At 38.7% G+C, this 27,157-nt stretch overlaps 1 protein-coding gene across 1 annotated transcript in view; it reads left to right on the top strand.

Annotated features, from left to right (window-relative positions):
- LOC126161742 (rootletin) overlaps positions 1-27,157 on the top strand; it is a 267,518-nt gene that overhangs the window by 90,644 nt on the left and 149,717 nt on the right. Inside the window, exons 12-13 of the mRNA XM_049917782.1 lie at positions 3,574-3,704; positions 20,029-20,196. Of these exons, the coding sequence (XP_049773739.1) occupies positions 3,574-3,704; positions 20,029-20,196 (299 nt within the window). The remainder of the gene's footprint in view (positions 1-3,573; positions 3,705-20,028; positions 20,197-27,157) is intronic.

A 27,157-nucleotide genomic window follows, 5' to 3' on the forward strand; every position in this document is an offset into this window, starting at 1 on the left:
GGTTTATAATAACCTACATCTTATCTTTCAGTAAGAAGACTGAAGAATCAGACTACATGATCACACTCATACACACAAAATTACGTTTAAACACAAATATTAAAATTACATATTAGAAACATGTCGAGATGTGAGAACCGCCAGGTATTGTATGGGAAAGAATATGTGTGGGGGGGGGGACTGTGATGATTTCACATCAAGTATACATAAGAAGGAGGCATGAGTAACGAAAGAGAACATAAGCCGGAAAGGAATTAAGTGTGATAATCATTAAGGAATGTCAGTTTAATAAATACTATGACGAATTCCAGGATAGTGAGACTTGAATTATAGGTAGACATAGTATCCACTAAGAGTATAGAATTTGAGAAGTAGAGGAGGACTCTAGGAATTAAATGAAGTATGAAGAAGTATATGCAAAGTGTAGAGTAGATTTGTAGCTTTACCAGAAAACACTTAATTATAGTGTACATATGAATGTATACTGGGGTAATGAACTATGAGGCCTACTCAGGAAGGCTAAGGGGGGTGTATCCGGCATTTGCTAAGTATATGGGGCAGGTGTACCCACATGGAAATAGGACGACCTGTGGCCTAAAAAATAGTAATGTTTTGTAAAGGGGCGTACCTACCAGAATGGAAAGAGGAAGTGCAATCATATAGTCAACCCTCAGACCAGGTATAGGTACTGATCCTAGCAGAAGGGGACAGTATTGTGACAGAAGTCACACATTTTATAGGAATTATTCTGGAAAGTATTAATTCTATGCACAACAAGCATTATTACATTTTATATAAGTTTATGAGTGTCAAAAGGAACACTTTCATGTTGCCCAGAGTTCTTCCAAACTACAACAGATTATGAATGAGTACATACTTAGGAAAGGTAGTGCAAAAGGTGAGAACAGAAAGTAGACTACTCATGTGTCATGAACACCTGGAGTTTACGATTGGAAAGATGGCAGGAAAAAAAAGAAAAGGACGATATAGCCCTCACGATTCCTATATATTAAAAGAGCTGACTAAAACCTTGAGTGAAATGCTTACATTTTATTATCAATGTAAAATGAGAAAAGAATAGCTGAATAGTAAGCAAAAGGTTATTCACGATTACTGAAAGAAAAGAAATGTATACTGTTAAAATGTGAATTGTTATTATGTGTGATATTAATGTACATAATGATTATGTATAAAATATCGTGTGTTCGATCGGGGGGGGATATGGATATTTTAGATGTGAGTGGGAAAAAGGAACCCTATCTACTGTGTGTGTGTGTGTGTGTGTGTGTGTGTGTGTGTGTGTGTGTGCGCGCGCGCAATTTGTTGTGAGAAGACTGTAGACATGGCGGTCGAACAGCACCAACAAGTACTTGTTGGCCGATCCATGGAAGTCGTAGTGAAAGCACATGAAAGAACCAAGGAACTTTTGTGTTATTCTGTGCTGGTTTTTAATTGTGACTATTGTTAGTGACAAAAGAACTGTTGAGTTGAGGAAGACTTTCAAGTAACTCTTGACACAGGCTTGCTAGAGGCAAGACATGTTGATGATTTCTGTGGTTGTCAAACTAACTCTGTTGTAAGCATATCTCAGTTGTGTGTAATGTGAGACGACATGGGTGACTTACAAGAAGTCAGATATTTATGTGAGATGTGATAATTTTGTTCTTTGTGGAAGTTGAAATATACCGAGAGTGAACTAAAAGTATTCTTTGAGTACCTACTTATTTCGCGAGTAGAGAGAGAGTGTCGTATATGTTCCTTTAACTAGCATCATTCTTCGGGGAAGAAGTTTTTAGAGATTGACATAGCCAGCTATCCATTGAAGAAGATCGGCTGTGCATACCAAGTAAGTCGACTCATATAAAAGAAGTGGGAAGGTTGCAATCTGACTTCACACATTCTTGTCATCAAAAATGTTATAGCTTCCCACGAGCTAATAAAGATTTTTGAAAATTTTTATTTAGATTTCACCTCAAACCGGATTTTATATGTAGAAATAAGGTAACTTTGAACCTCTGTATCTTGGAAATGGACAAAGATATCAGTACAATTTTCAAGATTGTTCAGAATCAGGATCTTAGGAATATATCATAAAAATTTCAGCCATTGACGGTGCATAGCCATCCTAAATATTTGGTACAAAAAAGGCAAAAAACTTTTTTTTTTTGGGGGGGGGGGGGGGGGGTTGTAAGGAACTGCCCATGATGCTTCCATAACTCCCTTAAGGCCCACCACGCTAAGACGATCCTTCTATTGGGTATACGAATGGTCCCTATCCTAAGGGCTATCCAAAACAACACTTCCTTTCTATCACCAATAGAACTCAAGGTTTGAGCCCCCAAATAATCCAGCTTTTATGGAACATATTAGGCAGTGCATGCTGTCATGTGCATATCAATCAACGTGCTTAATAATGTTTTGTGTTATGAAGTTAAATGAACAGTGAATAACTATTTTTTTATGCTACAAAGCCAGCTTGTTCCAAGTACCAGTATGTGTAAATGTAAGAGAACTTCATGATAAATATAACCAACAGAGGTAGTACATTAGTGAAGTTATGGGCTTCAGATTGAGGAGGATAGAAGCTCATTCTCTGTCAGGTCATCTCGATTTAGGTTTTCCTTGATTTAGAAAAATCACTTCAGGAAAACGTCGGGATGATTGATTCAGCAAGGTCATGTCTGACCATCTGTGCTGTCCTCCCTTCATTAAATACATTTATATATGTTTATATGTCTGACAATAGAAAATCCAGGGTGGAATGTAACAATACCAGAGAAGGAAAGTTGCTACTCACCATATAGCAGAGATGCTGAGTCGCGATAGGCACAATAAAAAGATTCACACACTCATAGCTTTCAGCCATTAAGCCTTTGTCAGCAGTAGGCACACGCACACACAGTCTCACGCAGACGCAACTTGCGTGTGTGTGCTTGTGTGTATGTGTGTCTACTGTTGACAAAGGCTTAATGGCCGAAAGCTATGAGTGTGTGAATCTTTTTATTGTGCCTATCGCAACTCAGCATCTCTGCTGTATGGTGAGTAGCAACTTTCCTTCTCTGGTATGTTTAGATGATTTAATGTTTTCCTTGCATTAAGTTTACAGATCCTATGTCATGTATTAATGGTCTTTGGCCAAATAAATTAATGATACTGAGGGTAGCTACAATTTGTTGCCTGCAAATATAGATTGGTGTGAGTAAACTTGCAGTACTCTTTAGATTCCAGTGTTCCATTGATTTTCCTGCATGTCAAAACAATAAAGAATGTTTATGTACCTTCTTTCTTAACCACCATTGCAAATGGAATACCCAAATGGAGTGAAATTACATTCTGAAGAACCTTAGGTAATGTCACTACTGCATGTTCCATCCCTGTACTATCAATAGGAGGAGGATTTGAAATTAGCTGATGGTAGTGTTGTAAACTCAAAAGTAGTATATTACAACTGCAGTCTTATGCATACCGAAAAGACAATCCAAATTTTTCTGTATAAGTAATTATTGTTCATATTTTTATATTAGTAATATCATTTAATTTTATCTAATGTGTGGATTTTCACATTCATTTCAGGTGATATAGATTTGGAGCTAGAACGTATCCTCCTCGAAAAATCTGATGTACAAGAAGCACTGGTTAAGGCAGAAACAGTGTGTGCTAGTCTTGAGCAAGATAAAAAGCGACTTCAAGATGAAATTAAGAAGGTAAGATATATGGATGGTATACTTCCAGTAAATCATAGCTTATTACACCATTTTTCGGGCATGCATCCAAGATATTTTTAATTCATTTTCCGATATTTCAATTGACAACCTCACAGCCATTCTCAAGGTGAGTTGCTAGCCCAAAACAACTGGGAAAACTTCAAGAAATATAAATCTTAACTTGTTTATGAAGCTCTTGCAGCTTGTCTGTAAAATTCTTGCATTTCAGTAATGTTCTGTGTCTGAAGTTTTTCTTGATCAGAACAGGTTACATGAATGTATCCAAAGGAATGATGAGACTATGGTCTGATTAAAATTACTTGTTAGTTGACACTTCATGATGTGGAGCTGGTTTTCTCCAATTAGAGTGCTCAGTGACATGATAGAATTGTTTACTATTGACAAACTGCCACAACAATTAATCAGTTCTCTTCCAATTCCTAGACTGGCTATCTTTCTTCGTGGTTTCAATTTTTGGATCCTGATCCCTGGGCCTGCCCCTTTCTTATTTTGGACTTTTATCAGAAATGATAACACACAGAGAACAATACTAACGAAATATGCACCATTCATACGTAGCATTAACCAAACACTATTGAATCCATTTGCACAAGACATGATTCAGTATCACATGTATAATCATCACCATCACAGAGATTGGCCTACATTAGATAAGCTTTGTACATGAGGCCAAACTTTCTGAAGGCAGCAAATCATCTTTGTAACCACAACAGCTCATTGGTTGGCAATGCGACAGCTCATGTAGCCAATGTGAAGATAGTTTCAGGTAATCAATAACTGATGGAGGCAAGAAATGAGTTTCCTTTTTGTGCTCAAACTGATATTTTTCTGTCTTGAGTTTGCTTGTAGAAATTCGCTTTGATCGCCGTGAACAAAATGAGTATGATTAATTTTTCTGCTGCAGGTTATTTACCGCCATTTTCTTGGATACATAGCACATCACAAAGTTGTGGTCATCTGCCACAGTTCAGTCATTGGCCACTCATAATCAGCTATCATCATAGCACCTTATGTCCCCTCACATCTCACAGCGGCAACTTCCAGCATTGCTCCAGGTTAAATAACAGTGCTTGTGAAGTAGCCCACCATGTTGTGTGTCACCTGTAACCAAGCAGTAGCTGGCAGCCGATGTGGCAACACTGTAGCAGCAAGTGGCAGACATCACTAACAAGTAATTTGATTCGGACTATAGCAAGTGTCCCACCCATATGCTTTTCAAAATGTCTGACCTTCCCTGTACTATCTCATGTCAAATAATGCCTACAGTCTTGAACTACCCTTGAAGAAGAGTGTAAACTCCATCCCTTACATCTTCTCACTGGATACAGTTTTGATTCTCCTATTAAAGTGTGGGCTGTATAGGGACTGAGCCTACAGACTTTAACTGGTGGTAGGATCTTGTTCTGACAGGTTCACGAAAGGTCAGCGATGGTTGGAGGTTAACAAAGAAGTCTTTTATTTTAAGGGTCCATCTCATTTGCACAAAACATTCATTGTGACTAGAGATGGGCAAACTCGTTCATCCTTGGGAACTAGTTCACTGGTGATTGCCCTTTTTTTGAACTGTTCATTTTTACTCATTCACTGTTCATTTGTGCTTGGTATATGGTTCTTATAAAAATTGAAAATTAGTAGCATAGGGCCTTAAGATGGAAGGCACCAAGAGGGGGCATTTACCTTCCCCCCTGGAGTACAGGGTTTTTATTCATAACAGAATTCTCACACACTTGTAATTATTGTGATTCTGCAAAACCTCTCGTTTAGCTAACTGTAGAGTTATGTGGCTGATCGCTGTGAAATAATCTGAGGCAGCACATGAAAAACCTGCCCTGAGTACAGACTGCTCACCAGTTACGCACAGTTTGTTGACTACTATGAGCAGAACAGATAAACATGTAATATTTAGGCAGTAAAGAAATAACAGATAAGCTAATGCAAACAACAGCTTCAAAACAATAGATGACGATTGGTGGGTGAAGTGAGCAGTCTAGTACTCGGGCCAATTTTTCGTGCGCCACCCTATACTACTGAAATAATATTGTAGAAGTTATCATATTCTTTTTACAAAATGTGACACCAGATACTCGATTATGGAGCGTGGGCTTCATTAGTTTGTAAGTCGGTCTGCATTCCATAACAATGAACATGCTCTTTTACTTTGGATTAAAAAAAAAGACAGAAAATGGCCACTCGTGTGCCATGCTCACTTCCTTTGCATGTCTAATAACAAAAAAATCCTTCCTTTTTGCAAGTATTTCTTCTGCTGTTTATCGAAATAGTGAAGTAAGCTGATATGCTGTTTTGTTACCTGAAAACATGTATCTATTACATACCACGTAATTTTTATGTAATTTACATAATTATAAAATTCATTTTAATTACTGGTCATGGACATTGAATAGAATGTGAAAAGAACAAGAAGTTCAGAGTTCAAAAACGGTTTGAAACAGATCTAGAATGGGCGTGCGCAGCGAATGAAACAAACAACATCTTGATACTGAACTATGAGCAGTCGGCAGTGGAAATGCGATGAGAGAGAGAGAGAGAGAGAGAGAGAGAGTGTGTGTGTGTGTGTGTGTGTGTGTGTGTGTGTGTGTGTGTGAAGGACAACACACACACCCATACCCAAGGGAGGACTCGAACCTCCAGCAGGAGGGGCCGCTCAGTTCGTGACATGGGGCCTCTAACCCCTGCGACGAGTGGCCACGCGAAGAAGAATGAGTCCACCCGAGTGAAACTGAGACCAAGAGCGAGACAGACGGGAATGGGACCGAGGCTGGAATGAGACCAGCCGTCGTGCTGTTGCGGGAACGAGACCAACCGTTTCCCGTTCCTGGGAACTATAAGTAGAAATCTGCGACCAAAGTGAACTATGAAAGACTGTTCCCTAGAATTCATTCCTCGCTCGTTCCGTTCATCTTGATGAACCGTTCCTTTGTACCCGTTAGTTCGCGAACGACCCATCTCTAATTGTGACCATCTTTAAGTTCATTAAAGACTATATTCCATTAATATACAGACAGCCAAGCATGAAATACAAATCATACTATACATTCTGTACAATAAATGTGCCAGACCCATGCGGCCTGCTATCAAGTGCCTCTTAGATGTGCGTCCAAACAGCGATTCTCTCTTACACATACTACAACACAACATTTGTTGCTTGTTTTTGCACATCAATCCACACCTGATGTTGAGACCAGAAACAAATTGTAATGTATTCTTAGAGTTATGTAACAATATATAGTGTAGAAGACTGATCAACATTTTACATATATACATACTTGTTGAAATAAAATGATATAAAAATGACCTGTGAGATACATATATAACTCTCAGAAAGTGTACTGTTTAAAATAAACACCTAGTTTTCTACATCACATCTACACTCTACAAACCACCGTGACGTGCATGACAGAGGGTACATTCCATTTTACTAGTTATTAGGGTTTCTTCCTGTTCCATTCACATGGGAAGAATGATGTTTGAATGCCTTTGTGCATGCAGTATTATTCTAATCTTATCCTCACGATCCTTGTTTGAGCGATACGTAGGGGGTCATAGTATATCCCTAGATTACCCATTTAAAGCCAGTTCTTGAAACTTTGTTAATAGACCATCTCGGAATAGTTTACGTCTGTCTTCAAGAATGCTTCGGTATCTCTCTGATGCTCTTCCACGGATTAAACAGACCTGTGGCCATTCGTGCTGCCCTTCTCTGTATACGCTCAATATCCCCTGTTAGTCCTACCTGGTACGTGTCCCACACACTTGAGCAATATTCTAGGATGGGTTGCATGAGTGATTTTTAAGCAATCTCTTTTGTAGACAGATTGCACTTCCACAGTAGCTATCAATAAAGCAAAGTCTACCACCGCCTTTACCCATGACTGGACCTTTGAGATCGTTCCATTTCATGTCCCTACGTAGTGTTACACCCAGGTTTTTGTATGAGTTGGCTGATTCCAGCAGGGACTCATTGATATTATCGTCATAGGATACTATGCTTTTTTGTTTTGTGAAGTGCAAAATTTTACATTTCTGAACATTTAGAACAAGTTGCTAATCTCTGCAGCATATTCATATCTTATCAAGATCTGATGGGATATTTATGTAGCTTCTCTCAGGTAGTACTTCATTGTAAATAAATTTGTCATCTGCAAAAAGCCTAATTTTACTATTAATATTGTCTGCAAGGTCATTAATGTACAACATGAACAGCAAGGGTCCCAGCACACTTCTCTGGCGCACACCCGAAGTTACTTCTACATCTGACGATGATTCTCCATCCAAAATAACATGCTGTGTCCTCCCTACCAAAAAATCCTCAGTCCAGTCACAAATTTCACTTGATACCCCATATGAGCATACTTTTGACAATAAGTTTAGGTGCAGTACTGAGTCAGATGCTTTTCTTAAATCAAAAAACACTGGATCTACCTATTTACCTTGACACAGAGCTTTCAGTGTGTCATGTGAGAAAAGTGAAAGTTGGGTTTCACATGATCAATGTTTATAAAAAACAGGCTGGTTGATGCTGAGGAGGTCCTTCTGTCCAAGATACCTCATTGTGTTTGTGTTCAGAATATGTTCTAAGATTCTACAAAAAAATTGATGTCAGGGATCTTGGACCGTAGTTTTGTGGATCAGTTCTGCTATCCTTCTTGTAGACAGATGTGATCTGTGCCTTTTTCCAAGAGCTGGACACACTTTTTTTTTGTTTGAGGGATCTATGACAGATTATAGTTAGAAAAGCGGCTAACTCGGCCACAAATTCAATATAGAATCCAACAGGGATTCCATCAGGGCCTGGAGCTTTGTTTAATTTTAACAGTTTCAGTTGTTTCTCAACACCACTGACACTAATACTTATTTCATTCATCTTTTCAGTGATTTGAGGATTAAATTGGGGCAATTCTCCTGGGTCTTTTTTGTGAAAGAACATTTGAAAATTGAATTAAGCATTTCAGCTTTTGCTTTGCTACCCTCAATTTCAGTTCCTGTCTCATCCGCTAGGGACTGGACACTAACTTTGGTGCCACTAACAGCCTTTACTCACAAACAGAATTTCTTTGGATTTTATGACTTGTCATTTGACAATATTCTGCTATGGTAGTCACTGAAGGCATCATGCAAAATGTTTCACTCAGCATCTTTCTACCTATAGCCCCAATCTTTGTTTTACACCTGTTATGCAGTAATCCCTGTGTCTTTAGAAATTTCTTTATTGTGAATGCATACCATGGAGGTTCCCTCACGTGCTAAACTATTCTTTTAAACTTGAGCCAAAGTTCCTTTACATGCTCCTTACCTGTGCTGAAAGTTACAAGTTCCTCATTGAACTATTACACTACTGATTTTTTTATCTAGTATCCAAAACAAATATATCTTTATGCTTGTTTTAGTTGTCCTTTATACTTTGGTAATCATTGTTACCACAACTGTGTTGTGGTCACTGATACCGGTTTCGATGTGGATGTCCTCAGAGACGTCAGGTCTATTTGTTAACATTCGATCCAATATATTCTCATCATGAATGGGGTTCCTAAGTATCTGTTATAGGTGGTTTCCAAAGAAGGCTTTTAGTAAAGTTTCACAGAATGTCTTTTTGCACCCACTGCCAACAAAACTGTAATTTTCCCAATTAATTGTTGAATGATTAAAGTCTCCACCAAAGATTACAGTATGATTTTAATGTTGAAAATCAAAGTAGACTGCATTTTTTTTAAATGTAACATGGGATGTAAATCTTGCTAGATGAATCACACTGTCTCCCTGTCTTTCCAAATTGGAACATTTAAAATCATACATGGCAAAATTCAGACCAGGTAAAGGGAAAATGAAATGCTGAATACAATTGCAAATGAATACAACATAATAAATTCATTTCAATGATTGCTGAGAGAGGGGAGGGGGGGGGGGGGGGGGGGGAAGGGGTGGTACACAGTAGTGTAAGGCATTACTAATGACTGTATATTGCATGATGTTAGGAAGAATTCCACTAACAGCTGCTGAAATGGTTGCTCATTGAAGCACATCCAGGTTCACAGTCTAAAACCTCATCATCAGGTGCAACCTACATGGGAAAAGCGAAGTACAGTGTCATGACCTTTTGTATGTATTAAAAGTAATAAAGGAATGTCTGAAATAAACCCACAATGTTAAAAGATCATAGACATACCCATTCCTCATAGTCAGAATTTACTATTCCGTAAATATTGTCAATACTATGACAAGCAAAAGGTAATGAAGATGTGCTCCATTCATTTAGAACAAATTGCTGATAGATGAAACTTTTGATTAGAGCTATGTTTTAAAATTTGTTTGCATCTAAAAAGAAAAAAGGAAAATATTTTAAAGTGAGAGGATGCTAAAAATTTTTAAAGGGGCCGGATTGGTGATAAAAAAATTTTCACTGCTAACATGATTAGTCTTGGCACTATACAAATTACAGTGTGGAATGTAATAGTGGCAGTGTCTTATCAGTGTAACAGCAGAGCAACCTGGTGTTGGACAAAGTAAAAGTGGCCCGCATGAACAACAAAGCGAGACTATCTGGCTAGTTGAACAGAAGCTATCCATGTGGGCAGTGTGACATCATACACTCAGGACTAGGAGCACTGGAAGGCTACCTTTAGAACCAAGAATAACACAGAATTTTACTACTTACTAGTACCTAATCCTGTAAACAATCAGAAATAGCCAGAATGCTATGGTGCTTTAATTCTAATTGCTTATTCAGTGTGAGCTGTGCATATTCGTTTTTGTATCTAAAAATTTCTACTTCCTCTGATACATCCAAAATATGACTTTTTTCTTTCTAATGCAATATTTTTAAATTCTCTGAAACACCTGTGATGCTATGCCCCTCTTTGCGTAAGTGCACTCTTAATGGATTATTTAAGTTAAGGTGTTCCTGGAATCTAATTAAAAATGACCTAACAGTTTCTCTGTGTATTTCTTCAGGCAATCATTGTACGTAATGCAGTATACACCCACTTCATTATATTTATTTACCACAGCTTTTTCCATGTTCCTGAGTTTCCTACCTAGATCTGAAAAAGTAAAATTCACAGGAATGATGTCTTTAGGTCTCGTACATCTGTCAGCCTTTTCAGATACTGCACCCAGATATGGTATTCTATAAAAAATAGAATGTTCCTTTGTCTGTTCGGCAGGTTTAAGAATTATAAAATCTGCCTCTGATCTTCCATATGAAGGAAGATTTTTCTTTTTCAATGTAGTTTTATTAATTGTGTTAACAGATTTTGGATTGTAACCGTTTTGATACGATATGTACTGTATAACCTCATGGCTCTGAATGCTGCAGCTTTATATTCCATTGGGTGACATGGCTGCATGTGTATAACAAGATGTATCATGGTTGACTTTGCATAAATATCAAAACTTCAGTTTCCATTTTTTTCAGTCACTTGGAGGTCCAAAAATGCTTAAGTACCATTCTCAGTGTAGTGTCCAGTAAACTGTATCTTTTGGTTCAAACAACTTAGATCCTGGGAAAATATATAGTTCACTGGGCAGTGCTGTGACAGTGACACTATGCTGTCTGTGGACCCTCAAGTGAAGGTAAAAAATGGAAATATAGGCTTCGATATTTACCGAAAGTCAACCATGATGGATTTTGTTGGACACAGGCAGTCATGTCATGCAATGAAATATAAAGACGTGGCATTCTGAGCCGAGTTAAACCGTTTGTATCAAGTGTCCCTTACTAGTGGAGCTCAAATGTCTGAATATGAGGTTATGTAATATTTAGCATATCAAAACAGTTATGATCCAGAAATTGTTAATGTAGTTAATATAAGTATATTGAAAAATATACTTTCCCGAGGGCATGCAGCTTTACTGTATGGTTAAATGATGATGGTGTCCTCTTGGGTAAAATATTCAGGAGGGAAAATAGTCCTCCATTCGGATCTCCGGGCGGGGACTACTCAAGAAGACATCGTTATCAGGAGACAGAAAACTGGCATTCTACAGATCGGAGCATGGAATGTCAGATCCCTTAATTGGGCAGGTAGGTTAAAAAATTTAAAAAGGGAAATAATTGGATTAAAGTTAGATATAGTGGGAATTAGTGAAGTTCGGTGGCAGGAGGAACAAGACTTTTGGTCAGATGAATACAGGGTTATAAATACAAAATCAAATAGGGGTAATGCAGTAGTAGGTTTAATAATGAATACAAAACAGGAGTGTAGGTAAGCTACTACAAACAGTATACTGAATGCATTATTGTGCCCAAGATAGACATGAAGCCCTCGCCTACTACAGTAGTACAAGTTTAATTGCCAACTAGCTCTGCAGATGATGAAGAAATTGATGAAATGTATGATGAGATAAAAGAAATTATTCAGGTAGTGAAGGGAGATGAAAATTTAATAGTCATGGGTGACTGGAATTCAACAGTAGGAAAAGGAAGAGAAGGAAACGTAGTAGGAGAATATGGATTAGGGTTAAGAAATGAAAGAGGAAGCCACCTGGTAGAATTTTGCACAGAGCATAACTTAATCATAGCTAACAATTGGTTCAAGAATCGTGAAAGAAGGCTGTATACATGGAAGAACCCTGGAGATACTAGAAGGTTTCAGATAGATTACATAATGGTGTTGTTGTTGTTGTTGTTGTTGTTGTTGTGGTCTTCTGTCCTGAGAGTGATTTATGCAGCTCTCCATGCTACTCTTTCCTGTGCAAGCTTCTTCATCTCCCAGTACCTACTGCAACCTACATCCTTCTGAATCTGCTTGGTGTATTCGTCTCTTGGTCTCCCTCTATGATTTTTACCCTCCACGCTGCCCTCCAATACTAAATTAGTGATCCCTTGATGCCTCAGAACATGTCCTACCAACCAATCCCTTCCTCTAGTCAAGTTGTGCCACAAACTTCTCTTCTCCCCATCGTATTCAACACCTCCTCATTAGTTATGTGATCTACTCATCTAATCTTAAGCATTTTTCTGTAGCACCACATTTCAAAAGCTTCTATTCTCTTCTTGTCTAAACTATTTATCGTCCATGTTTCACTTCCATACATGGCTACACTCCATACAAATACTTTCAGAAACGACTTCCTGACACTTAAATCTACACTTGATGTTAACAAATTTCTCTTCTTCAGAAACGCTTTCCTTGCCATTGCCAGTCTACATTTTATATCCTCTCTACTTCGACCATCATCAGTTATTTTGCTCCCCAAATAGCAAAACTCCTTTACTACTCTAAGTGTCTCATTTCCTAATCTAATACCCTCAGCATCACCCGACTTTATTCGACTACATTCCATTATCCTCGTTTTGCTTTTGTTGATGTTCATCTTCTATCCTCCTTTCAAGACACTATCCATTCCGTTCAACTGCTCTTCCAAGTCCTTTGCTGTCTCTGACAGAATTATAATGTCATCGGAGAACATCAAAGTTATTATTTCTTCTCCATGGATTTTAATACCTACTCCAAATTTTTCTTTTGTTTCCTTCACTGCTTGCTCAATATACAGATTGAATAACATCGGGGAGAGGCTACAACCCTGTCTCACTCCCTTCCCAACCACTGCTTCCCTTTCATGTCCCTCAACTCTTATAACTGCCATTTGGTTTCTATACAAATTGTAAATAGCCTTTCGCTCCCTATATTTTTCCCCTGCCACCTTCAGAATTTGAAAGAGAGTATTCCAGTCAACATTATCAAAAGCTTTCTCTAAGTCTACAAATGCTAGAAACTTAGGTTTGCCTTTCCTTAATCTAGCTTCTAAGATAAGTTGTAAGGGCAGTATTGCCTCACGTGTTCCAACATTTCTACGGAATCCAAACTGATCTTCCCCAAGGTCAGCTTCACTAGTTTTTCCATTCGTCTGTAAAGAATTCGCATTAGTATTTTGCAGCTGTGACTTATTAAACTGATAGTTTGGTAATTTTCACATCTGTCAACACCTGCTTTCTTTGGGAATGGAAATATTATATTCTTCTTGAAGTCTGAGGGTATTTCACATGTCTCATACATCTTGCTCACCAGATGGTAGAGTTTTGTCAGGACTGGCTCTCCCAAGGCCAACAGTAGTTCTAATGGAATGTTGTCTAATCCCGGAGCCTTGTTTCGATTCAGGTCTTTCAGTGCTCTGTCAAACTCTTCACGCAGTTTCATATCTCCCATTTCATCTTCATCTACATCCTCTTCCATTTCCATAATATTGACCTCAAGTACATCGCCCTTGTATAGACCCTCTATATACTCCTTCCATCTTTCTGCTTTCCCTTTTTAGCTTAGAACTGGGTTTCCATCTGAGTTCTTGATATTCATACAAGTGGTTCTCTTTTCTCCAAAGGTGTCTTTAATTTTCCTGTAGGCAGTATCTATCTTACCCCTCGTGAGATAAGCCTCTACATCCTTACATTTGTCCTGTAGCCATCCCTGCTTAGCCATTTTGCACTTCCTGTTGATCTCATTTTTGAGACGTTTGTATTCCTTTTTGCCTGCTTCATTTACTGCATTTTTATATTTTCTCCTTTATTCAATTAAATTCAATATTTCTTCTGTTACCCAAGGATTTCTACTAGCCCTCGTCTTTTTACCTACTTGATCCTCTGCTGCCTTCACTACTTCATCGCTCAAAGCTACCCATTCTTCTTCTACTGTATTTCTTTCCCCCATTCCTGTCATTTGTTCCCTTACGCTCTCCCTGAAACTCTGTACAACCTCTAGTTTAGTCAGTTTATCCAGGTTCCATCTCCTTAAATTACCTTTTTGCAGTTTCTTCAGTTTTAATCTACAGGTCATAACCAATAGATTGTGGTCAGAGTCCACATCTGCCCCTGGAAATGTCTTACAATTTAAAACCTGGTTCCTAAATCTCTGTCTTACTATTATATAATCAATCTGAAATCTGTCAGTATCTCCAGGCTTCTTCCATGTATACAACCTTCTTTTATGATTCTTGAACCAAGTGTTGGCTATGTTTAAGTTGTGCTCTGTGCAAAATTCTACCAGGCGGCTTCCTCTTTCATTCCTTACCCCCAATACATATTCACCTACTACGTTTCCTTCTCTCCCTTTTCCTACTACCGAATTCCAGTCACCCATGACTCTTAAATTTTCATCTCCCTTCACTATCTGAATAATTTCTTTTATTTCATCATACATTTCTTCAATGTCTTCGTCATCTGCAGAGCTAGAGCTGCTATTACTGTAGTAGGTGTGGGCTTCGTGTCTATCTTGGCCACAATAATGCGTTCACTATGCTGTTTGTAGTAACTTACCAGCATTCCTATTTTTTTATTCCTTATGAAACCTACTCCTGCATTACCCCTATTTGACTTTGTATTTATAACCTGTATTCGCCTGACCGGAAGTCTTGTTCCTCCTGCCACCGAACTTCACTAATTCCCACTATATCTAACTTTAACCTATCCATTTTCCCTTTTTAAATTTTCTAGCCTACCTGCTCGATTAAGGGATCTGACATTCCACGCTCCGATCCGTAGAACGCCAGTTTTCTTTCTCCTGATAACGACATCCTCCTGAGTAGTCCCCGCCCGGAGATCCGAATGGGGGGACTGTTTTACCTCCGGAATATTTTACCCAAGAGGACGCCATCATCATTAACCATACAGTAAAGCTGCATGCTCTCGGGAAAAATCACGACTGTAGTTTCCCCTTGCTTTCAACCGTTTGCAGTACTAGCACAGCAAGGCCGTTTTGGTTAGTGTTACAAGGCCAGATCAGTCAATCATCCAGACTGTTGCCCCTTCAACTACTGAAAAGGCTGCTGCCCCTCTTCAGGAACCACGCGTTTGTCTGGCCTCTCAACAGATACCCCTTCGTTGTGGTTGCACCTGTATCAGTGAGGCACACAAGCCTCCCCACCAACGGCAAGGTCCATGGTGTGTGTGTGGTAAGACAGAGATTTAGGAACCAGATATTAAATTGTAAGACATTTCCAGGGGCAGATGTGGACTCTGACCACAATCTATTTGTTATGAACTGTAGATTAAAACTGAAGAAACTGCAAAAAGGTTGGAATTTAAGGAGATGGGACCTGGATAAACTGAAAGAACCAGAGGTTGTACAGAGTTTCAGGGAGAGCATAAGGGAACAATTGACAGGAATGGGGGAAAGAAATACAGTAGAAGAAGAATGGGTAGCTTTGAGGGATGAAATAGTGAAGGCAGCAGAGGGTCAAGTAGGTAAAAAGACGAGGGGTAGTAGAAATCCTTGGGTAACAGAAGAAATACTGAATTTAATTGATGAAAGCAGAAAATATAAAAATGCAGTAAATGAAGCAGGCAAAAAGGAATACAAACGTCTCAAAAATGAGATCGACAGGAAGTGCAAAATGGCAAAGCAGGGATGGCTACAGGACAAATGTAAGGATGTAGAGGCTTATCTCACGAGGGGTAAGATAGATACTGCCTACAGGAAAATTAAAGAGACCTTTGGAGAAAAGAGAACCACTTGCATTAATGTCAAGAACTCAGATGGAAACCCAGTTCTAAGCAAAGAAGGGAAAGCAGAAAGGTGGAAGTATATAGAGGGTCTATACAAGGGCGATGTACTTGAGGACAATATTATGGAAACGGAAGAGGATGTAGATGAAGATGAAATGGGATATATGAAACTGCGTGAAGAGTTTGACAGTGCACTGAAAGACCTGAGTCGAAACAAGGCCCCGGGATTTGACAACATTCCATTAGAACTACTGTTGGCCTTGGGAGAGCCAGTCCTGACAAAACTCTACCATCTGGTGAGCAAGATATATGAGACATGCGAAATACCCTCAGACTGCAAGAAGAATATAATATTTCCATTCCCAAAGAAAGCAGGTGTTGACAGATGTGAAAATTACCAAACTATCAGTTTAATAAGTCACAGCTGCAAAATACTAATGTGAATTCTTTACAGACGAATGGAAAAACTAGTGAAGCTGACCTTGGGGAAGATCAGTTTGGATTCCGTAGAAATGCTGGAACACGTGAGGCAATACTGACCCTACGACTTATCTTAGAAAATAGATTAAGAAAAGGCAGACCTATGTTTCTAGCATTTGTAGACTTAGAGAAAGCTTTTGACATTGTTGACTAGAATACTCTCTTTCAAATGCTGAAGGTGGCAGGGGTAAAGTATAGGGAGCGAAAGGCTATTTACAATTTGTATAGAAACCAAATGGCAGTTATAAGAGTTGAGGGACATGAAAGGGAAGCAGTGGTTGGGAAGGGAGTGAGACAGGGTTGTAGCCTCTCCCCGATGTTATTCAATCTGTATATTGAGCAAGCAGTGAAGGAAACAAAAGAAAAATTTGGAGTAGGTATTAAAATCCATGGAGAAGAAATAATAACTTTGATGTTCTCCGATGACATTGTAATTCTGTCAGAGACAGCAAAGGACTTGGAAGAGCAGTTGAACGGAATGGATAGTGTCTTGAAAGGAGGATAGAAGATGAACATCAACAAAAGCAAAACGAGGATAATGGAATGTACTCGAATTAAGTCGGGTGATGCTGAGGGTATTAGATTAGGAAATGAGACACTTAGAGTAGTAAAGGAGTTTTGCTATTTGGGGAGCAAAATAACTGATGATGGTCGAAGTAGAGAGGATATAAAATGTAGACTGGCAATGGCAAAGAAAGCGTTTCTGAAGAAGAGAAATTTGTTAACATCAAGTATAGATTTAAGTGTCAGGAAGTCGTTTCTGAAAGTATTTGTATGGAGTGTAGCCATGTATGGAAGTGAAACATGGACGATAAATAGTTTGGACATGAAGACAATAGAAGCTTTTGAAATGTGGTGCTACAGAAGAATGCTGAAGATTAGATGGGTAGAACACATAACTAATGAGGAGGTATTGAATAGAATTGGGAGAAGAGAAGTTTGTGGCGCAACTTGACTAGAAGCAGGGATCGGTTGGTAGGACATATTCTGATGCATCAAGGGATCAAAAATTTAGTACTGGAGGGCAGCGTGGAGGGTAAAAATCGTAGAGGTAGACCAAGAGATGAATACACTAAGCAGATTCAGAAGGATGTAGGCTGCAGTAGGTACTGGGAGATGAAGAAGCTTGCACAGGATAGAGTAGCATGGAAAGCTGCACCAAACGAGTCTCAAGACTTGAAGACCACAACAACATATTGAAAAAGATAAATCTTCCTTCACATGGCAGATCAGAACCAGATTTCAGAATGGTTAGACCTGCCGAACAGGCACAGGAATGATCAATTTTTGTTATAGACTACCAGGTCAGTGCAGTATCTGAAAAAATTGGCAGACGTATGAGACCTAAAAACATTATTCCTGTGTAGAATAAAATTTTCCTCTACAGCAGAGTGTGCACTGATATGAAACTTCCTGGTAGATAACAACTGTGTGCCAAACCGAAACTCGAACTCGGGACCTTAGCCTTCCGCAGGCAAGTGCTCTACCAACTGAGCTACCCAAGCTCGACTCACGCCTCGTCCTCACAGCTTTAATTCCGCCAGTACCTGGTCTCTTACCTTCCAAACTTCACAGAAGCTCTCCTCCAGTCCGGAACGCAGTTTTAATCTGCCAGGAAGTTTCATATCAGTGCACACTCTGCTGTAGAGTGAAAATTTCATTCTAGAAACATCCCCCAGGCTGTGGCTAAGTCATGTCTCCGCAATATCCTTTCTTCCAGGAATGCTAGTTCTGCAAGGTTCACAGTAAAGCTTCTGTGAAGTTTGGAAGGTAGGAGATGAGGTAGTGGCGGAATTAAAGCTGTGAGGACGAGGCGTGAGTCGTGCTTGGGTAGCTCAGTTGGTAGAGCACTTGCCTGTGAAAGGCTAAGGTCCTGAGTTCAAGTCTCGGTCCGGCACACAGTTTTAATCTGCCATGAAGTTTCATTATTCCTGTGTATTTGACTTTTTCATATCTAGGTAGAAAACTTTGGCACAAGGAAAAAGCTATAGTAAATAAATATAATGAAGTGGATGTATACTGCATTACATGGAATCATTGCCCTGAGAGAAGTATAGGGCAAACCATTAGGTCATTTCAAATAAGATTACAGGAAAACCTTAACTTAAATAATTCATGATCTGCATTAACAGCGCACTTAGGTGTAGAGGGTCACAGCATCACAAACCATTCATAAAATTTAAAAATATTGTATAAAAAAAGAAAAAAAGTCATATTTTGAATGTATTAGAAGAAGTAGAAATTTTTAGACATAAAAAAGAAGATGCACAGTTCACATTGAATAACCAATTAGAATTAAAGCACCATAGCATTCTGGCTAATTTTGATTGTTTATGTGATTAGGTACTAGTATGTAATAACATTTTGTATTGTTCTTGCTTCTAAAGGTAGCAACCAAGCACTTTCTAGTTATGAGTATAAGATGTCACACTCTCCACGTGGATAGCTTGCATTCTGCCAGCCAGATTGTCTTGCTTTGTCATTCATGCGTGCCGCCTTTACTTTGTCCAACACCAGGTTGCACTGCCATCACACTGGTAAGACACTGCCACCTGCTACATTCCACATTGTAATTTGTATAGTGCCAAGACTAATCATGTTAGCAGTGAAAATTTTTTTATCACCAATCTGGCCGGTTTAAAAAATTTTAGCGTCCTCTCACTTTAAAATATTTTTCTTTTTAGATGCAAGTAAGTTTTAAAACATGGCACTGTAACCACAAGTCAAGCCTATCAGTAATTTGTGCTTAATGAATGGAGCACGTCTTTTTTACCTTTCGCTTACAATAGTATTGACAATATTCACTGAACAGTAAATTTTTGCTTTGAGTGATGGGTATGCCTATGGTCTTTTAACATTGTGGGTATATTTTAGACATTCCTTTATCAATTTTAATATTTAGAAAATGTGGTGACACTGGACTTTGCTTTTTACCATGTAGGATGCACCTTATGATGCAGCCTTAGGTCATGAAATCATTTGTGTTTTAATAAACAACAATTTTACCAGCTGTTTGCAGAATTCTTCCTAACATCATGCCTTTCAACAGCTGTGATTGTCCAGAATTTGAAGTAGTTTGGGCTGTATATTGTTTAAGGAACAGATTGTGATGGATCCTCCATGACTGTTTCAAAATTGTGTTATAGTGACCTGCTTCACACAGACTGTAGACGAAAGTTAGAAAGCACCTATAACAGTATATCCCAGTATATTGCACTATATCTGAAAGGATCCTTCTGATTATAACATCAGATTAAAATAAAAGTTTTGCTTTTAAAAAGTATGAAACATCATCTTATCCTTAGTTGTTTAAACAACCAATTTCATTATTGGAAGCAATAATTTTGTATATACACATGTATGTTGTAGCTTGAAGATGAGAAGGCAGCCTTACACAGCCAGAGCATTGACCAGCAGAATGATCTTGGTTCACTAAGGAAAGAGCTGTTGCAAGCCGAACAGACACGCTTGGATCTGGAGTCAGATAAAGTATCACTTCAAGAGAAAGTTAAGTTCCTGGAAATTGAAAAGGAAAAGGTAAATAGTGTACTTCAGTCTATTATGTGCCTATGTGTGAAATGCAAATAAGTTCCTCATGATAATTTTTCTGAAGTGTGGCACAGTGGTTGTGTAGATGAGTGCCGGACTGCAAACCCAAACGTCAAGAATTTGAGACCCTGTTGATCCTAGGGTTTTTCCTGTCACTTCTTACACCTCTTGGAATGTTATGTTAATGTGAAAAGTGCCAATATTGGTTAAAACAGTCTTGGTTGCAATTTTAGTTTTTTATTTTTGAACGACACGTTTCGCCTTATTTAGGCATCTTCAGGTTATCTACGTAGAAAACAGAGAACAAATACATCTATTTAAGAATTGTGATCGCATTGTGCAGACTTGGATAACCTATAAACATGTATAAACAGATCAACTATTGAAAGAGCAAATACCTTAATTTGGTATTTCTTAGAAGAATCCTTTAGTCAGTGTAGCCAAAGGGCATTGTCGAATATATCAGCCCAACATCGCCTTCGTTAAACTCAGTAAAAACTAGAAATATAAAATAGTAAAATCATTACCTTTTCTAGATGGACGCGAGAGGCACCAAGATCTGCATAACACATTCCCGTTCACAGGAGCGAGTAACAGAGTAAGATGGAGGCTCTGGTAGTAAGCATAATGCACCACAGTGCCGTGCGCTAGTACTGAAGCCTAATACAGAATCACCTCAATAGGTGGCGCTGCGATGCACCAGTGATACGAATGAGAACTTGTAAACTGGATATCCATACCCACTAAAACTTTGTAAATGTGATGCACACAAAACATTGATAAGATGGAATTACAAGGGGAAACACCTGTGCAATAAATTATCCTAAAATTTTGTCGAAGTAAAATATAAATGAAGGCAGTAAATTTAAATGAGAAAACAAGGTGTATAATACAACACACAGATGCAGTACATAATCAAATTTTTCGTATCCTATACCACTAGAATGAGAACGTTAAAAACACAGGACCATAATTACAGATAAACTCGCAAGTATCCTATTTGAGTAAAAAAAAAAAACCTCTAATGGCTTGGCTAAGAAGACGACATAAGACCAGAGAGGAACAGGGCTCATATTTAGGCAGAATTATGAGAGCTCAAACAGGATACTTGCGAGTTTTTCGATTTAAATGATGACGCCTTTTACACATTTCAATGTAGCTATAAAAAGGGGGGGGGGGGGGGGGGAAGTTTACCCGCATAACTTCATTGAGTGTTATATGGGCGGCCTCTTTATCTGTAATTTTGGTCCTGTGTTTTTAATGTTCTCGTTCTAGTGGTATATGATACGGAAAATTTGTTGATGTACTGCAGCTGTGTGTTGTATTATACACCTTGTTTTCTCATTTAAATTTACCGCCTTCATTTATATTTTACTTCGACAAAATTTTAGGTCAAGTTATTGCACAGGTGTCGCCCCTAGTAATTCCATCTTATCAATGTTTTGTGTGCATTACATTTTTAAAGTTGTAGGGGTATGTATATCCAGTTTGCGATTTCTCATTCTTATCACTGCGTCGCAGTGCCACCTATTGAGGTGATTCTGTATTAGGCTTGAGTACTAGCACATGACGCTGTGGTGCATTATACTTACTACCAGAGCCCCCATCATACTCTTTTACTCGCTCCTGTGAATGGGAACGCGTTATGCAGATCTTTGTGCCCCTCGCGTCCATCTAGAAAAGGTAATGATTTTACTATTTTATATTTCTAGTTTTTACTGAGTTTAATGAAGGCGATGTTGTCCTGATATATTCGACGATGCCCTTTGGCTACACTGACTAAATGATTCTTCTAAGAAATACCAAATTAAGGTATTTGCTCTTTCAATAGTTGATCTGTTTATACATGTTTATAGGTTATCCAAGTCTGCACAATGCGATTGCGATTCTTAAATAGATGTATTTGTTCTCTGTTTTCTATGTAGATAACCTGAAGACGCCTAAATAAGGCGAAACACGTCGTTGAAAAATAAAAAACTAAAATTGTAACCAAGACTGTTTTTTAACCAATACTGTTAAGCACTGGTTTGCTGTATGCCACATATGAACTGGAAGAACTTCAAAAAATGCCAAGTTATGTCATGCTTTGCAGTCCATAATTAAATGTAGGAATCTCCAACTCGTTGGGCAAGTCAGGTCAAAATTAAGAGGAAACATCTACCTGTATGTGTATTGATATGGTTATAATAGAAGGAAACATTCCACGTAGGAAAAATATACCTAAAAACAACTCGATTGACATCTCTGCCCAAACTCTTTCTCTTTAAATATGTCTGCTTGTGTCTGTATATGTGTGGATGGATATGTGTGTGTGTGCGAGTGTATACCCGTCCTTTTTTCCCCCTAAGGTAAGTCTTTCCACTCCCGGGACTGGAATGACTCCTTACCCTCTCCCTTAAAACCCACATCCTTTCGTCTTTCCCTCTCCTTCCCTCTTTCCTGATGAGGCTACAGTTTGTTGCGAAAGCTTGAATTTTGTGTGTATGTTTGTGTTCGTTTGTGTGTCTGTCGACCTGCCAGCACTTTCATTTGGTAAGTCACACATCTTTGTTTTTAGGTATGTATGTGTATTGACATCCACATGTGTTTTCCTGGAGATAGAGCACCTGCACATGAATTTCTAAGACTGCGTCACTAGCAACATTCGCAGTCAGCATATACTGATTTATTTTTGCTGAAATACAGATGATGATGGGCCACATTTTAAGAATAGGGTATGGTTACAAGGGAAATGACCTTATTAACTTTTACGTATTTTTACCTTTTTTAATCTTTTATGCATTAATGACAGTACCATATGGACCTTCTGTGGATGAACATTTGGAATTTATTCCATGCAGTGCAGATTCTTTTGTGTAGATATTTCTGATGATGAAAGCTTGTACCTTCACAGCATGTTGAATTAGTGCTAATAAATAGTGTGTGGCTAAACCTACATATTAACTCTCAGTCTTCTCATGTGTATAGGATGTTGTATAAATTTCAGTAATGGCTGGCTCAGTTTAGATCATGATAACAGTGAAGATGCTGCCACCATGTTGGCAATCATCCCCACGCTCTGTGTCAAATGGGAGGAAGTATCATTATGTCAATCACATCAAATATCATACAATATTAATAAACATTACTTACATTCACTATGACCATTATGGATGACAAACTGCAACTGCGATTTAAATTGGCAATTTATATGTGTACAGTATGCAACCAGTTGCCTTTTTGAATTATGGTGTGGTTTATTGTGCCATTATCCAGTTAACTCATCATCAGATGGAGGTGTTGCGGGAATGTTACCTGGACCATGTACCACTAAACAATAGGGCTGTGGTGATTTCACTGCCTCACATATCCACGGTGAATTATTTCTGATAATTCACATTTCTGCCACAACCCAATGGTACAATAAATCTTATCAAAGATTTTTTTAAAATTATTTTATACCCAGTAACTGTGAATTAGTTACAAGAAGCATCTGACCGAGTATCTCACATGTTGTCACTGAGGCAGAAAATACTGCACTGTTGGGCGCAATTATTCATGACACTACGTCTCTCATATGAATGATGCAAGTGTTAAGAATTGAAACAAAATTACCTTTCTACATAATTATGATCACGTGAAAAATATTCTCATGAATATGTGGTATTGTAAAATTTGTCATAAGATTGTTTCTCCTTCATTTTATGATGTTTTTATATATGATCATACATTTTTATTGTACACCTGCTATACTAACACCCAATTTAGAATATCAGTACCTTCTTTATACTAAAAAATAGCTACAAGTACTCTATGTGCTACAAGAATGTTGAACATTAATTAATCAGTTATACTACTAGGATTAACGTTCAACATTCTTGTAGCACACAGAGTACTTGTCATACTACTAGAACCACAACCACCACCACCATCCCCCCCCCCCCCCCTGCCACCACCCATGAACCATGGACCTTGCCACTGGTGGGGAGGCTTGCATGCTTCAGCAATTCAGGCAGCTGTACCATAGGTGCAACCACAATGGAGGGGTATCTGTTGAGATGCCAGACAAACACTTAGTTCCTGAAGAGGGGCAGCAACTTTTTCAGTAGTTGCAGGGGCAGCATCTGGATGACTGGCTGATCTGACCTTGTAACATTAATCAAAACGCACTTGCTGTGCTGGTACTGTCCCCCATTTCAGATCTCTGGGCGGAGACTACTCAGGACGACGTCATTATCAGGAGAAAGAAAACTGGCGTTCTACAGATCGGAGTGTGGAATGTCAGATCCCTTAATCGGGTAGGTAGGTTAGAAAATTTAAAAAGGGAAGCAGATAGGTTAAAGTAAGATATGGTGGGAATTAGTAAAGTTTGGTGGCAGGAGGAACAAGACTTCTGGTCACGTGAATACAGGGTTATAAATACAAAATCAAATTGGGGTAATGCAGGAGTGGATGTACTAATGAATAAAAGAATAGGAGCGCAGGTAAGCTACTATGAACAGCATAGTGAACGCATTATACTAGCCAAGATAGACATGAAGCCCACACCTACTACAGTAATACAAGTTTATATGCCAACTAGCTCCGCAGATGATGAAGAGATTGAAGAAATGTATGCTGAGATAAAAGAAATTATTCAGGTAGTGAAGAGAGACGAAAACTTAATAGTCATGGTGGACTGGAATTTGATAGTAGGAAAAGTAGTAGGTGAATATGGAATGGGGGTAAGGAATGAAAGAGGAAGCCGCCTGGTAGGATTTTGCACAGAGCATAACTTAATCATAGTTAACACTTGATTTAAAAATTATGAAAGGAGGTTGTATACATGGAAGAGGCCTGGAGACACTGGAAGGCTTCAGATAGATTATATAATGGTAAGACAGAGATTTAGGAACCAGGTTTTAAATTGTAAGACGTTTCGAGGGGCAGATGTGGACTCTGACCACAATCAACTGGCTATGAACAGTAGATAGAAACTGCGAAAAGGTGGGAATTTAAGGAGATGGCACCTGGATAAACTGAAAAAACCAGAGGTTGTAGAGAGTTTCAGAGAGAGCATTAAGGAACGATTGACAAGTGCAGGGGGAAGAAATACAGTAGAAGAAGAATGGGTAGCTTTGAGAGATGAAATAGTAAAGGCAGCATAGTTTCAAGTAGATAAAAAAAATGAGGGCTAGTAGAAATCCTTGGGTAACAAAAGAGATACTGAACTCAGATGATAAAAGGAGAAAATATAAAAATGCAGTAAATGAAGCAGGCAAAAAGGAATACAAACGTCTCAAAAATGAGATTGACAGGAAGTGCAAAATGGCTAAGTTGGGATGGCTACAGGACAAATGTAAGGATCTAGAGGCTTATCTCACGAGGGGTAAGATAGATACTGCCTACAGGAAAATTAAAGAGACCTTTGGAGAAAAGAGAACCACTTGCATGAATATCAAGAGCTCAGATGGAAAACCAGTTCTAAGCAAAGAAGGGAAAGCAGAAAGGTGGAAGGAGTATATAGAGGGTCTATACAAGGGCGATGTACTTGAGAGCGATATTATGGAAATGGAAGAGGATGTAGATGAAGATGAAATGGGAGATATGATACTGCATGAAGAATTTGACAGAGCACTGAAAGACCTATGTCGAAACAAGGTCCCAGGAGAAGACAGCATTCCATTAGAACTACTAATAGCCTTGGGAGAGCCAGCCCTGACAAAACTCTACCACCTGGTGAGCAAGATGTATGAGACAGACTTCAAGAAGAATATAATAATTCCAATCCCAAAGAAAGCAGGTATTGACAGGCGCGAAAATTACTGAACTATCAGTTTAATAAGTCACGGTTACAAAATACTAACACGAATCATTTACAGATGAATGGAAAAACTGGTAGATGCCCTACTGCAGGGAGGATCAGTTTGGATTCCGTAGTAATGTTAGAATACGTGAGGCAATACTGACCCCACGACTTACGTTAGAAGATAGATTAAGGAAAGGCAAACCTACGTTTATATGAGTAGCATTTGTAGACTTAAAGAAAGCTTTTGACAATGTTGACTGGAATGCTCTCTTTCAAATTATGGATGTGGCGGGGGACAAATATAGGGATCAAAAAGCTATTTACAATTTGTACAGAAACCAGATGGCAGTTGTAAGAATCGAGGGGCACAGAAGGGAAGCAGTGGTTGAGAATGGAGTGAGACAGGGTTGTGGCTTATCTCCGATGCTTTTCAATCTGTATATTAAGCAAGCAGTAAGGGGAACAAAAGAAAAATTTAGAGTTAAGTGTCAGGGAGTAATTTCTGAAAGTATTTGTGTGGAGTGTAGCCATATATGGAAGTGAAACATGGACGATAATTTAGACATGAAGAGAATAGAAGCTTTTGAAATGTGGTGTTACAGAAAAATGCTGAAGTTTAAATGGGTAGAACACGTAACTAATGAGGAGCTACTGAATAGAATTGGGGAGAAGAGGAATTTGTGGCACAACTTGACTAGAAGAAAGGATCGGCTGGTAGGACATGTTCTGAGGCATCAAGGTATCACCAATTTACTATTGGAGGGCAGCAGGGATGGTAAAAACTGTAGAGGGAGACCAAGAGATGAATACACTAAGCAGATTCAGAAGGATGTAGGTTGCAGTAGTTACTTGGAGATGAAGAAACTTGCGCAGGATTGAGTAGCATGGAAGGCTGCATGAAACCAGTCTCTGGACTGAAGACCACAACTACTACTAGAAATGAGAAAATGAATCCACTCAGTGAAATAGGCCCTTTTACCCTTCGCTATGTTTAGTGTCGTACACTAATGAAATACGGATTCCTTTCACTATGTGGCAGAAACTGTGGGGAGGCAACTACGCTGAATAAAATCTCACATGTTTAATGTCACATGGCTTCTAAAGAGACTGATGTGCATGTTTATCAGATGGTGCCATCTTGGTCCAGTGTTCCTTGCCACCCTCCTGTCTGCTGCTAACCAT

This window comes from Schistocerca cancellata, chromosome 2 (assembly GCF_023864275.1).
Source record: "Schistocerca cancellata isolate TAMUIC-IGC-003103 chromosome 2, iqSchCanc2.1, whole genome shotgun sequence".
In the NCBI taxonomy this organism is placed as follows: Eukaryota; Metazoa; Arthropoda; class Insecta; order Orthoptera; family Acrididae; genus Schistocerca; species Schistocerca cancellata.